This window comes from Herpailurus yagouaroundi, unplaced genomic scaffold, assembly GCF_014898765.1.
Source record: "Herpailurus yagouaroundi ecotype Mexico unplaced genomic scaffold, PumYag 139, whole genome shotgun sequence".
NCBI lineage: Eukaryota > Metazoa > Chordata > Mammalia > Carnivora > Felidae > Herpailurus > Herpailurus yagouaroundi.
The window spans coordinates 34,723,506-34,738,322 of record NW_024412394.1 but is presented as its reverse complement, the minus strand read 5'-3'; the positions used below and the strand labels follow the sequence as shown (position 1 = coordinate 34,738,322).

General features: G+C 39.0%; 1 protein-coding gene across 5 annotated transcripts in view; it reads right to left on the bottom strand.

The window, feature by feature from the left end:
• The window catches only part of KCNQ5 (potassium voltage-gated channel subfamily Q member 5), a 539,817-nt gene that overhangs the window by 58,483 nt on the left and 466,517 nt on the right, over positions 1-14,817 (bottom strand). For 2 of the 5 annotated variants that reach the window (XM_040473946.1, XM_040473951.1), the window contains exons 9-11: positions 12,713-12,739; positions 7,843-7,899; positions 4,042-4,262 (exon numbers count right to left, since the gene is read on the bottom strand). In XM_040473946.1, coding sequence (XP_040329880.1) covers positions 4,042-4,262; positions 7,843-7,899; positions 12,713-12,739 — 305 coding nt within the window. Of the gene's footprint in view, positions 1-4,041; positions 4,263-5,515; positions 5,537-7,842; positions 7,900-12,712; positions 12,740-14,817 lie in introns of all 5 variants that reach the window. The other 3 variants (XM_040473947.1, XM_040473948.1, XM_040473949.1) reach the window with 3 other exon arrangements.

Genomic DNA, 14,817 nt, shown 5'->3' with positions numbered 1-14,817 from the left:
AAGAAGCTTAATAGTATTGATTGACCAATGGAAAATTTCTACCTCTTATTATTGGATTTATAAACTAAAAATACTATTCATATCATATTGTTCAAAATAAATTTGCTATGGCAATAGCACACCAGTCCCTTATAGTTTAATTTCTTCCTTCTGCCATATGTAAATTTCTGACTTCAACATTTGCCTATTACTTTCCACTTCTCTGGTACACATGAATGTGGAATATTGGAAGACAGTTATGCCCTTTTTAAGTGCAATATAAAATTTCATAAAAATTACAGCAAGAAAGCCTAACTTGGGATATTTAATAACTTTTGTAAGAGTCATTAAATTATAAAAATAATACCATCTGTAGTAAAAGGTATCAGATTTGGCAGGAATTATTAAAATTACAGATTAACCCTAAGTTTCCCTTGTTTTTCTATGATAGTATCTTTTAGTTACAGGCCCATTATTTTCCAAATGTAACTGAGTTACTAAGTTAAAGGCCAACTGGAATTTTCATTATTCTTTCTGTTATTCATCCACTCTCTCTGAGCTGTTCATGGGCAATGAAATGCCTAAAATATGTACAGGAAGAAGAGAAGTAGAAGAAAAGAGCCTCAGAAGTGAATGAGCAAATAGATCTGGAATAATTGGGAGGTGGTTGTGGTGCTATATATTATTTTCTATGGGTGATAAGTGGTTTTTAGACATACTTAAAACTGGGAGAGACACTATAAATAAAAATCTATAATTGAAGTCAAGATTTTATTTGATAGTTACTTCTGGTTTTTTTCTTTCTTTCTATAAAAAGAATCTTCCAGGGGCGCCTCGGTGACTCAGTCGGTTGGGCGTCTGACTTCAGCTCAGGTCATGGGTTTGAGCCCCACGTTGGGCTCTGTGCTGACAGCTCAGAACCTGGAGTCTGCTTTGGATTCTGTCTACCTCTCTGACCCTCCCTGGCTTGCACTCTGTGTCTCAAAAATAAATAAACATTAAAAAAATTTTTTTATTAAAAAAAAAAAAAAAAAAAAGAAGCTTCCATTTTCCCAAGCCCTAACATTGAGTTAAGCCAGAGGTAAAGATTCTGGACTACTGGACAGAAAGGGGAATCAGGAGACATGATCTTCTGCAGGTGGGCAGCCAACAAGGCTGCTTCCACAGAACAGCAATCAAGGCCTCCTGTCACTTGCGGAACTCAGAACCAACTGAGATGGGCATCAACCAGGGAAAAACACTTTCTTTCTAACCAATGGAACTGTACTTGTATGAAATGATGCAGAAAATGGATGGCAGGAGACCTTTCCAATTTGTTATTTATTAGAGAATAGGACTTCTATTTCTTTCTGTCTGACCTCTGAGACATCTTTGCAGTAACTGAAATACTGTGATGGATAGTGCTGACTCTAGGAGTCTTTGAAAAATGTTTTCCCTCTGGCCAAACATACAAGTAGAATTCATTTTCCATATTCAGGAACCAGATCCTATTGATTTTATATGCAGATGTGCTCAGCCAACCATCAGGACCTCACAGCACAAAGTATATTTTTTGAGGCTCCCCCCCATTGGAAGAGTGTGGACCCACTGTGGGTCATGCATGAATTTCTAGCACAGTGAGAACTCAGGATTAGGTTTGCAGATATCAGCACACCCCAGCTTGTCCAGGGATGCTATGAAGTGGGTGAGCAGGAGCTCTGTTACTGGCTGAATTGTGTCCCTCCGAAATTCATATGTTGAAGTCCTAACCTCCAGTACCTCAGGAATGTGACTCTATTTGGAGATGGGGTCTTTAAAGATACAATTAAGTTAAAATGAGCTCAGTAGGGTGTGCTGTAATCCCATCTCATTGGGGTCTTTATAAGACGAAGAAATCTGGGCAAAGACATGCATGGAGGGAAGAGGAAGTGAAGACACAGGGAGAAGGTGGCTATCTACAAGCCAAGGAGATTCTCAGACTTCTGGCCTCCAGAACTATGAGAAAATCAATGTCTGCTGTGTAAGCCACACAGCTGTGCTACTTTGTTATGGCAACCCTAGAGCCTAATACAGCTCTATTTGCACTATGTTAAACTTCATTAGACAATCCATGTCTACACTCAACAAAGGCTGTTCTCCAGTGCTAAGACAAGGTGCTCTTTCTACCTCTTGGCAGCTGGGGAGAGGGAATCAGCCTAAGGAGAGGGATTTGGTGACCATCAGCTAGACCAAGGGCCCCTAGAGTTGGGGAAAGGGAGAGAGAATTATGAAAAGAAGGCTCAATTTTTTTTTAATAGAAAATCATCCTTTGTTTTCTTTTGCAAAACTTTACACGCTCACTGTAGAAATAATGGGAAATACAGATGAAAAAAATGGACAAACAAAATGCAACTATGATCTCACCACTTGGAGGTAACTGTTCATACACTGTTGTAAATCTTTCCAGACCTTTTCCTATAAATACATGAATTTACACACACACACACACACACACACACAGCACAGCAAAATGGAATAGTTTGTTTTTTTATGACCATCTTTCCATGTCAATAATTTTTGATTTATAGTATCATTTCTAATGTCTGTTATTATTTCATTATATTGATTATATCCTAGAAATGGAATTGGTGGGTGGGATGTGTCCAAGCCTAGGCATATGTACAGGCTTTTGATATATGTTGCCAAATTGCCTTCCAGAAACGATGCATCCATTTATATTCAGAAAGTCTATTTTGAGTGCAACATAAAGCCCTGTAACGGGTAACTCTTTACTCAGCTGTTCATGGGCTTTCAGCCAAATTCCTGGGGAGGAGAATGTGGAAACCAGAGGACACTGAAAATCTGTGTTGCCAGTGACTCAGGACACTCACAGGCTTGATGGGGGAGTGTCCAGTGCTGGTTGAGGGGGCATTTCCTACCTTGGTACAGTGATAGGCAGAGTGGAGCCTGGCAGGATGAGTATGTCCTGTGGCCAAGACGGGAGCTGCAAGCTCCAGCGGGAGAGGCCGCGTTGGGTTAGCACCTAGGCATCTACTGGGAAAGCATGGCATCCATGGAGTTGTGGAGAATGAAGAGGTGTGAAGAGGGGACTCATGTTGCTCACTTGATAGCGGGGATCATATCTCTGGGGATCTCTGAATGGGCTGGGAGGGACCCTTCGGCTGAGGTTCCAGGGATTTTACTGCAGGGAGCCTGAGATCACTGAGATTATGACCCCTGGTTGTTAATTTTATCCCTCAGGCTTTCAGGGCCTGGGAAAATACAGGTTATACCAGGGAATGAGTACAGAAGGCCCGATAGCCTTTGCAGTTTTTATGCATTAATGGAAGATGCTGTTTGACTTTGGTTCTTTGCCCAGTATAAGAGATCCCAGGGGGGCATACTTAAAAGGAAAACCAAGCTAATCTTAAATGAAAAAGGAACTATTTTATTTTATAAACATGAAAATTATACGGCACTCAATAAAATGTGTTGGCAAGTAAACTCCTGACACATTGTATGATAAATAAAGTAGGCTAGCTCCTCTTGGGGGAAGAACTTGAATTCTACTTATCGTTAGATTAAGAACTTTCGACAGGAATCTTTCTAGGGAAGATAAACCATGGTCTCTGATTTACTGGTGGATAGAGCATAGTAGAAAAGGGAATAGCACCTTCATTGTTGTCCAGAAAGGGATTGTTACCCTTCTTACTGTGTTTCAAGACATTCACAGAGCACCTGGTCATCTTTGGGCCATGGACCTTTGCTGGTCAGACATAACCTATACATGAGAAGGACAGTCACGTTGATCTTGATATGGACTTTGAGAAAGAATAATGTATTGTAGATAAGAGTGAAGAATTAACAGCAGTTTGACTTCTTTGTAATGTAGATTTAGCTGCCAAAGTTGCTCCCAAAAGTAAACTTATGTTCTGTACATTTGCCCAAGGCAATGAATAAATTTCCAATAAAACAAACAAACAATTCTTTCCTTGGGGTTGTTTTCTTCTATCTTCAAGTGGTACCATGGAGAATTAATTACTTCATAATCTTGCTCATGATAGCTTATCCAATTAAACATAGTTATGGAAAAACAGGGCTTACCGTCTATCACTGGTTTAGGCTGAGAACTTTTGAGGCGCAGCGAGGGCCGGAAGCGGGTTCGGTCGTTGAAGCTCCAGCTTTTCTGCACTTTGGTGGGGCTGCCCTCGGCTGTGATGTCGGTGCTCGGGGACCTCCTGTCACCTACTGAGGCTTGTCTGCTCTTAATACTCTGGCCCCTTGGGCTAGCCATGCGTACTCGCTCCTTAAAACTTAGCTTCTGACTGTGGACAACAGAGGCATGATTATTCCATTTCAAGCAATCTCTTCCACTCCACTTGGGTAAATACTTTGATGAAACTGTATATTATATTTCAATAGTGTTTTCAGCGAGTAGGAGCATAGCAATATATTCTTCCCTTATTGAAAATCTGAGCTTTATTTAAACTCTCTCTTTGCATTCATTTGAGCTCAATCTCACTAGACAGGTATGCACACCCTTCCTGGATTCCTCATAGAAAGGACTGAGATCGGGCACGGTAGTTTGTACACAATTACCCTGGAAACAACCAAGAACTGGTTCGGTATTTGCTTTAGAAACAGACTTTAGCTTGAACCTCAACTTTACAGATGAAAAAAAAGTTATTTTTTATTTGGGAAAATATCTCTTTGTGATTTCTAAGCCTTTCTACAGGGATGACAGTTACATATACATATATATCTACATTCTGCATGCATTTCATATTCCAGGCAAGATTACGATATCCATAAATTCATGCAATCTCATATCAGTTGGTGGTACTGCATACATAATATTAAACATACAACACTTAACACCCATTTCTTTAATGCTCGCATTCATTCTTGTGAGACAAAAACCACACAATGTAGAACAGCCCCAACATATAATGAATGTGATGACTGATTAACGGAATGAGATGTTATGTTCACTAACACAATTTCCTGCTATTAAACAGGTTATTGATTTGCTGTGGCAGCTACTGGTAAATTATATTTGTTCAGACATTCAGTTCTCAGATGCCAGCTAGGACTGAAATGCTGTGTGCTGATCAAGGAAGCATCAACAACAACAAAACCCAAAGTGCATCTCTGTGCTTTCCTAATCAAAAGATGTAGTGTGATGTGGTGGGAAGGGCAGGCTGGAGTCAAAGAGACTTGAGGTTTGGAGTCCTCAGCTCCAACATAAAGATGAAAACAGCAGCGTTGCTAAGAGATTTTTGTGGGAATCAAATGAATGGTAGGAACTGTCGTGTACCCATTTTGTTTGTGTTCTTGTTTCATTTCTAAACCACTGTTACTCATTAGAAACTGACACTGTTATCCAGTGACAGGCCCGGGACTCTATAGGGTCTGAAGAAATGAAGGGTGAAGGGTCTGAGGGCAGTAACTTGGAGCAGCCACTCTGAGATGCTGAGATTGCAGTCATGCTGCAGCCTTTGTGGGGCATGAAGGAGGCAGTGTTCTCATGGACACGGATTATCTGAGACGAAGTGGAGTCCTTGTTTTTTCCACTTACCGCAATGTCCACTGTCCCCAGCTGCAGCATGCCAACAGCAAATGTGTTTAGTGGATATGTGTTTTGTAGCTAACAAGAAACAGTAACATTTATTTTTCCATGCCTAGTTGCTTAACAAATGATATTCTAAAAAGACACCACATTTTATGTGTTTACATGAAGACAAATCAAATAATGAACTGCGGTGATCAGAAAGTCCTGGTAACAGTAAACAAGTTGACCATGCAGCTGACAGCCCCCCCTCTAAAATGCAGACATAGCTAAGTCCAGCGTGACTAGCTGAAGGCACATGCAGGGAACAGGCCGGGCAGTTTTGTGATGGGGTCAGGTGGGTTCAAGAGTTCTTTAAAACAATCGCATCAGTCAAAGGCTTCCTTTGTACTTGACAAATGCATGATTAAATGGTAGATCACATTAAACAACAGCAACAATAACATATAAAACTGCATCTTTTTATGCTCAGGTTAGGTTCTTCACGTCATCCCAAACCTTCAGATTATTTGAACAAATCCTCAAAGGGACAGGCCCCAAAATGTCTACCCTTTTCAAGCTTTTTCTTTCTTTCTTTTTTTTAAATAGTAAAGATTTCATATCTCTTCAGTTTCAGCACATCTGTTCCATCATTTAAATTTATGATGATCAGGGTCAGGAACATATGCTCAACTCTGCACCTTTATTTCAATTAATGAATGGCTCAAGTTTACACAGCTATCATTACAAGTATTCTCACTATACTTCATCTAATTGATTATCTTTTCTGGAGTTAATAGATGCTAATTACTACAGAAGGCCGAGTTTAGTTAATATCAAATCATTTTCTCAAACTTTAAAGATTTATCTCTTTCTTATACCAACTAAATGAAGAGGAAACTGATAAAAAATCATAAAAGCATTTAATATGAAATTTAGTTTTTCCTTTTTAAAAATTTCAATAACTGAAAAAGTAAAAAAATCTGAAATAAGCATCGGTGTCACACCTGTCATGGTTTATCTGCAGTAACAAAACATTTAAAAGCAATTGCTTCTACGGAAATATTTTTTAAAAGTTGTCTGTATGAAACATTTTGATATTATCTCTAATAATCAATGGAAAGTGAAAATAATATTAGTCTCTGAATCTTAATATTATTTAAAGCACTTAAAGTTGATAGAAATGAATTCAGGTACTATTTCCCTTTTTGTCCTTCTCAACTGCATGAATATTTATTTGCCAATGTCTATATTAAAAAATAGCAGAATTATTTTTAACTGAATCCAACATATTACCTAGGAAATTAGAAGAAAAAAGATGTAATGTTTTCACTCTCTCTTTTGACATAATTGTATGAAAGTTAAGAATAAGATCTTAACCCAGAACTTTTAACCAGGCAAAAATTTTGTTCTCCAAAGCAAAGACCTGTTCTTACAAAAAGCTTACTTTTGTTAGTTTTTCTACTTCTTTTCCCCTTTGGAAATCAACAGAGCATCTTGTTTAGATGACTATTAACTTGATTAGATGAATGTTATTGAAAATGCACATTGATGAAAAATATAAACACTTTGCTGGTCCATTGAAGTTTGCATTATTTTCCTGCTTTTTTGCCACATCTATAAACACAATTTTTGGAGGAAGATTTATGTAAGAATATTTTTAGGAAGACTGTCAAAGATTATTCCCAGGAGACCAACAAGGTGGTCTCTCTCTGGAGAAAGTAACCAAAAGGACATCGTGGTCATGGATTTCGGCATCTTTGAGTATGCAGTCCCACCTTCCCATCTGAGGACTATAGTGGGGGAGCCTGCACAACTACTGGGAATTCTGCAAGGGAATTCTTCCCTCTCTAGGAGCCAGATGTACAAGTTACTCAAATGGCCCAACATGCAGGCTACTACCGGTTATTCCCTGCCAGGGAACTATGTGGCATTACTGTAACCCCCGAGTAATCCTCTTGGACCTAGAATGCTATAGTTCTTGTTATCCTTAATTACGGTTTTAGCCCTTCATAGGATAAGCATTCAACAAATTCTCGCCCCAGGCACAATATGGCAACTGAGCCAAAACCATCCAGTGCGTGCGGCAGCTCAGCAGTTGTCCTACCACAAGGGGGCGCCAAGGGGCTGACTGCCAGTGCTGTGCGGGACCCTGCCTATTTGTCCCTGGGGTAGAGTATCAAAGCAGGCAACAGGCAACAAGGAAAATTACAAGCGGGTTGAAAACCTCATTCAAGAAGTCCTTAGGAAGAGTGAGTCTGAGCAGGGCTCAGGTAGGATGGCGGTGTAACCTGGTCATGCACCTGAGGTTAGTTGGCATTCTCAAATTTCATGTCAATAGCCGGGATGCTGGGTACCTCTGCTTCCGTGAGGTGTACATTCTGAAGAGCTTCTGCTTATTACTACAGAACTTACTAGGAGTGAGGGAAATAGAGCAGCACATTACTAAGCATTTCACCACCATGAAAGTGCTCAGGGATTTCTTTTTCTTTTAGAACAAAGCCATTTGGCTTTATTGTTTTTCAGATATAAGTATATAGACTATTTAAGCAGTGAGTACTAACTATGCAGTTTAATCGTGCTGCTGGAAATATAACCAGTGCTCTTAATGGTTAGGCTGAAATAACTGGATGTGAAATAGGGCATTACAGATGATGGACGTCTATGTGTTAGCATCTGATTCATATGAAAATTAAGAAGATAAATATTTTAGAAATAGCAATCCTTGTAATAAATAGCAATGCAACAGAGTAGAAATGAGGAACAAAATATTTCAGAGCTTAAAAAAATAAATATTTATAGGAATCAATGAAGTTGATACCATTAATTGCTTTGAAATATTTAAAAAAAGTTTCTTGATTTGTATAAGACACCTGTAGTTATAGTTAATATTGGTAAATAATTGTCAGAATACACGCTCAAAAAAGTCAGAAGAAAAGATTCTAGGTCACTAGCTTGTTAAAAAAAGAGTTTCTTACTGTAAGTCGCATGATGTGTTTTTAAAAGACTAAATCCTTTCCGTCTATCAATAAATGAGAACAGAAGGAGAGACCATTTTTAAAAGATTATTTTTGAAACAATCTAACATTTTGCCCATAAGGACACAAGTTGATTATGCTGAAAAAAGAAGTCTAGTCTTACTTAGTTTAACAACACATGCAGATCATTCTTTGCGCACAGAAGAAAGAAAATGTAAATAATGGAAAATAAATGCAGACGAAATACAAGAACACACAGTCTTTTCTGTCAGCATTCTAGAGTTCTCTCCTAAGAGCCATTCATCTCAGAACCTTATGAAGCCAACCACATAGGAGCTATTTGGACAGAGCACTCAGTGGATCACAGCACAAGATGATAACATAATAAAAGAGTATCATTTATGCTTTAACTTTTAAGACATGCATCCTTGTAACAGTCTCACAAGAACCTGTTAAAGCAACTTTAGATAGTCTACTAATAAGTCTGACAGAGTTCTATTTAAAGCTATACACTGTGATCAAGGCAGCTTAACTATGGAGCAGGCACATAGCCAACAATTGCTGACTAAGGAGACAGGGTAAGCAGAGGCAGCGAGATTTACAGATCATCCCTAAACCTCCATTGGCATGATCTATTCTCGTAGCAATAAAAACCTAGTAGGCAGGAAGAAGAAAGAGCCTTTTTGTGGCAGTGTGCTCTCGATGGTTAACTGACTTTCTTGTCAAGGAGGAAAGGAGGAGGACATAAAACCTCAAGGTGAGAATACTGATTTAATCTGGTTAGATGGTTTATAGGTAAATTCTATTTTCCGACAGTGACAATTTATACTAAAATGGAAAAACTATCCAGTTTAAAAAATGAGTTGGAAAATTCCTTAATGGAATGATTAATTGCAATAAAATCAGTAAACATATTCACCACATGTGAGATTAGAACTGTTTTAGTGGGAAGACAGAGGAAAACAAATGAATAATTAAATGATGCTAAACAACTTTCATTTATGGTCTAAGTAAAGGAAGAACAGAGCAGGCTCCATTGACACTAACAGTAATGTACCTGACCCTGTACCAAACAAAGAGACATTATTTTAACTGTTGTTCAGCTGAGCTCTTGAGACCGTTGGTTTGCATTTTAAAGAAAAATTTTGGACCTGTCACGAACAATGCAAAAGCATCATGGAACTGGATGTCTTTCCCTAGCCAAAACATCATATATACATTTTGTTTAAACATATCCTAACCTCAGTGTAGAAAGACAAAAATCTAACAAGAATATTCCAAAGCAGGGAACCTTGTTAACTATGGGGGTAAATGAATGTGTGATGCTTCACTACATTCTGCAGAGAGAAAAGCCTCTCTGTGCATGGCCTGGTCATTCAGAGGTAACAAATGCCAGGCACCTGGAGAGAGTTATTGGCTACTGGACTAACCTCATCTACACTTGAATTACTCCCAGTTCTTAACACAATGAAAAACCATATGGAAAGATTTAGGAGACTCTAGGCTCTGAGATATCTGGAAGATAACAGAGTTGGCTAAAGTTTCTCTCTTCTGCTTCTCTGAATCACCATCAATAACCCTGTGGCCCCAAACACAGTGAGGGGCTTTGCACTGGGGTGGTGTTGATCAATCCACTTGAAACTGGGACAAGGATTATCAATATTATTAGTCTAAACCCAGATCTGCTCTCGTCCAAGAAACAGTCCTCATTCTAAATGCATTTTCTTTTGTTGGTATTTTGCTGGAGTAAGGGCAAATTTGTTTTTCTTAAGGTGGCACTGTTGCTGTTGTGAATACAATAGTCTTTTTGCATTCATTATGCAGTATTGGAAATTCCATTGCCTATGGAGCACAAGGTGAAAGCTAACCTAATGTTAAAATGGGAGTTTCAGCTTGTTTCCTTCAGAATGAAATGTTTTAATTTTTTCATTTTCTCTCTTTTTATGTATTTCCTTTTTCTCATTTTTGTTGGTGTTTTTCTTCATAAAACTACTTGAGGTCAGGAACATTTTATTACTCTATCCAAGAACTGTATATTGAGCATATTCTCTGTCATAGCTTTACACAGGATGATAGGATACATAATTGGGGGATAGAAGACCTAAGTGTATGAAGTATGAAGAAGCATCAAGTAAGGCACGCGTGCTAAATAGTAACAGAGGACCTGTTTCACAGTGTTTTCCAAATGTCCATGACCAGAGAGAAGCAAGAAATCTCTGTTACATAGCTCAGTGTTTCTGTATATGTTCAAAACTGAAGGTGAGTTATTTTTGACACCCTTAGTCACAATTATGTAGAATAAATTTTAACGTTTTAGGTATATGTGAACATCATGAAATTTAAAAAATTTGGTTGTTGTCTTTTTGAATCACAACAGCGGACTAGGAGGTTCCTTGTTGGAGTGACGAGCAGGAGCTCAACAGTGACACTTTAGTTTTGTCTTTACTTTCTGCCTCGGTGACATTGGGAAAAAGTGCAAGATCATGTGTGCAAGACCCCTCCCTCAGGACTGACATAAAGAGTCACACTTTTGCAAGCATTTTTACACAACTCACAAGTTTCCCTTTTAGGCACCAATAGCTCTGTTTTGGAGGATGAAACCAAGACAGGTGACCTTACTCTTAGGCAACTGTGGAGTTTGTGCCAAAGATTTGGAGTTTCTGCCTTTAGGATTTGGAGATAAATTACCCTTTGTAAATGGATAGCTCCGAAAACAAGGAAAACTTTTCAAATATCATCAGATAGACTAAAAGAGCTTATAATGGCTGTGATTCATTTTGTGTAACTCCTTTCAGGTAAAATTGTCATGACAGAAGGATGGTGGGGTTTGTATGGATGGAGTCTAGACAAAAGAGGACTAAAGGGTCAGAATTGGTCAGCCTGCCTCTTCTAGAGTCTATACAAAGAATGTTCTGAGTCTGATGACCAGAACCTCTCTTTGGGCAGAAATATCTCTAAAGTGGAGAAGACCAAATCTTCAGGCTTTAAAACTTTCTGGAAGTATCATCCAGGAATATCCAAAGACCTTTGCTCTAACTCCTTGTCTACCAAAGAAGAAAAGGGTCTTTAATGCCACCCCGGTGTAGGCTTACCTACCCCAAAGGAGTGTTGTGCATCCTACCACATCTGTCTCCCATGATAGGTGCATTTATGTTTTGGCTTGTGAATCTCTTTAGGTGTTAATTAACATAATGCAGAAATGGGTGGGCCAGAGTCTCAACACCCCAAGTGAACTTCCAAAACTAGTTTCAGTACTGTATACATGTATTGCAATTAATGTCATTAGTAGGACAGTACAAAACTAAATGAATGATCCTTGGACTCCCGTTGGTCCCCACTGAGGGGCCAATTCTGTGCGGGTGGGGGGGGGGCAGGGAATGCCGGTGTTCCCTCAATACTGAAACAAACAGCAGTGACTGGAAAAAGTTTTTTCTTCTTCCCTTTCAGGCACCTGGGTTTCTTCTGCCGGTTCTGCCTCTGCTACTCCTCCCACCATCAGTGCTGAGATCCACCTGGCTCTGTCCTTTGAAGCTTTGCTCCCAAATTCAGATCCTTCCTGGCACTTACTAACACAGAATAAAATGTTCTCTTTCACCTCCTATTCCCCTATGTCTAACTCTCTGCTTTTTAATCTGATAAAGCATTTCCTTGAAAGGCATGAAAGAATGACCATAAATTACTTGGTGAAGTTTCTGGGAGGATTATCTTCTTCTTAAAGGATGGTGGGTGGGTGAGGGGGGTGGGTAGGGGGAGCTCTTCTCCTGAAGCATGTCACCTGAGTAAGCCTCAGCGCTTAATGAGCTGGAGATGTCACAGAAAGATTGTTCCTACCTTCTATACACAGTGTTCCTTTTGCCAAAAAAAACTCAATTTCTTATTCTAAAAGAAGGACCCTGAAGAAGGGGAATGTATCTTACACTGCTTCCTGGAATTTGAATGCTTGGGTTAAGACTTCTCTCTGAGAAAATGGTAGCATGAAATAACCAAAAGCCGTAGTTATTATTTTTCCCCAAGAATGTTCCATGCCCTGCCGATTGTAAAAAGCAGTGAGTGAGTTACGGAGACACTTATGCTTCTAAGGGAAAAAAAAAAGAATCAATGAAACAGCAACCTTTGCAGGCAATATTGTGAAAGGTCACTTTTAATCATTTCCAGTTTGTGATCAATTTTACTCACATGAGACACATTTAAAACATCTGTTAGGCATCAGATTTATAAACAAACATGTAGCAGAAGAGAAATCACAAACCTGCTTGATGTTTCCCCTTGTTCTTTCCTTCAGGTGCGTGCAGGCAGAAGAGAAATGATGATAAACTGGTGAATACATGTATAGCACTTGATAATGGCCAAATTGGAGATTGGGGAATAAAATTACCTTAAGTATTTCTTTTCAAGCAAGATCCATAGAAGCAATAGTCTTTGTAATAAGTGTGCCTAACTTTTAAACATCTATTTTTTGTGCCACAGACCTGAGCTGGCACGTTTACTTAGCAAGACCAACAGTGCTCACATGTCACCCAAAACTATAGACTCTTCAGTAGCTGAAGTTATCCATCCATAGTTAAGAAAAAGTGGTTCTGATCTAACTGGCATTAGCAAAGACTCTTAGAATGGTGCTGGCAACACTGTAGCTGTAGTCCTGTGCTTTAGGCAGACTCCTGAGTTCCTAAATCTGGATTCATTAATGTGTGACTGTGGCCTTGTACTTTAATCACTTGTTGAGGAAGATTTTGTTTTCATGTTGCATACCATAGGAATTCTCTTGGAATAAATTAGGCACATAGAAAGTTGATCACAACTCTCCTAGCCTAGTGTTGGATGGCATTTTTAATAACCCATCTAGGCAGATTCAGGTCTGTGCAACCTGGTGTAGGGTCCCTGCTCTTTGGGAATGAGCTGTGTGTCCTTGGACAAACATCTTACTTTCTTGTAGGCCTTGATTTTCTTATGAATAAATTGAAGGCGTTAGATTAATAATGTCTAAATTCTGACTTCTTAAGTATCACATGGCATCCTTGGAGCTTGATAATTCCCCACAGCTTCACAAAATATCAGACTCATTCCTTAAAAGAGCACATTACCTGTGTTATACACTTTACATAGCCTTCATTTTCTCGGAGAAGAAAATCAAGAAAAAATATGTCCTGCTGTAAATCCTTCTGTTATTAAAACAGAACTTGGAAATAGCAACTGCTAAGACCTTGAAAATGTATGTGAGACCAGCCAGACCAGAAAGGAGAGAGTCGGAAACTGCTGTGTGTATCCCTGGCAGGTTTGAGTGGGTATGGCATGCCCCTCCCTCCCCCGCACACTTGTCACACCTCTCTTCCATCCTACTCCCTGGAATAAGGTTGAGGAGTCAAAGCATCTCATTTCATCTCTAAAACTGCTGGGGAGAAGAGCATGAGTTCGTGTTTTTTAATAACAATATCATTGATGCTGCTGCTGTTGATAATATGATCTCTCTTCCCTGACCACCTGTTTAAAATTGCAGTCCCTAATGTCCCTTAAATTCTTTCCCTACTTTACTTTTCTTCTTAGCACTATTGCCATCTAATATATTACATATTTATTTGTTTGTTTGTTTTCTCTTCCCAATGTTTGTTGAATATATATTCCCTGCAGCCTGAGATTCTAATCTATTTGTTTTTTTTTCTTTCACTGCTACATTTCTAATAGGTACTCAACGAATAGTTATTTAATGAATGCATGAATGAATGAATGAATCATTTCTTCCTTCAGAAGTTCTTAAACTCTGAATGTTATAGGAAATATACTATGTAAATAAAAAGAAGTTTCACTCTGTTTCTGACTACATCACTCTGCATTCAGTAAGCCAGCTAATTATAAATGTCAAAATATCTAAGTTATTGTAAGTTACTCTCTTCACAGATCTACAAACTTGAATAAAGCAGGTATGCTTTCTAAAGCAAAGGTTCTGAACTTGGCTTCAGGGAGTCCGTGAATACATTAAAATGGTAGGCAAAGTTTTGATTTTTTGTGCATTGAATATTTTTTGTCAGAAAGAGTCCATAATTATGATCATTCTCAATGGTTTAACAAAAACAACAACAATAATAAAGATTAAGAACCACACAATTTGGAGCAATAATGTGTCACTAAAGGGAGAGATGTTAGGACATCCAGGTTCCTATGAACTTTGCCAGTGACTATTGTGTCATTCTGGACCAGTACCTGTTATTGAGTAAATGGGACTGAGATTCAGAAGTTAATGTGTGTGTGTGGGGGGGGGGGGGGGGGGGGGGGGGGACAAAAAAAGGGGGGGGGGGTTAGAAAATATGGAGAGAAATGTAGAGGCTCATGCGGACCCTCTGCAGATCGGAGGGAGCGGGG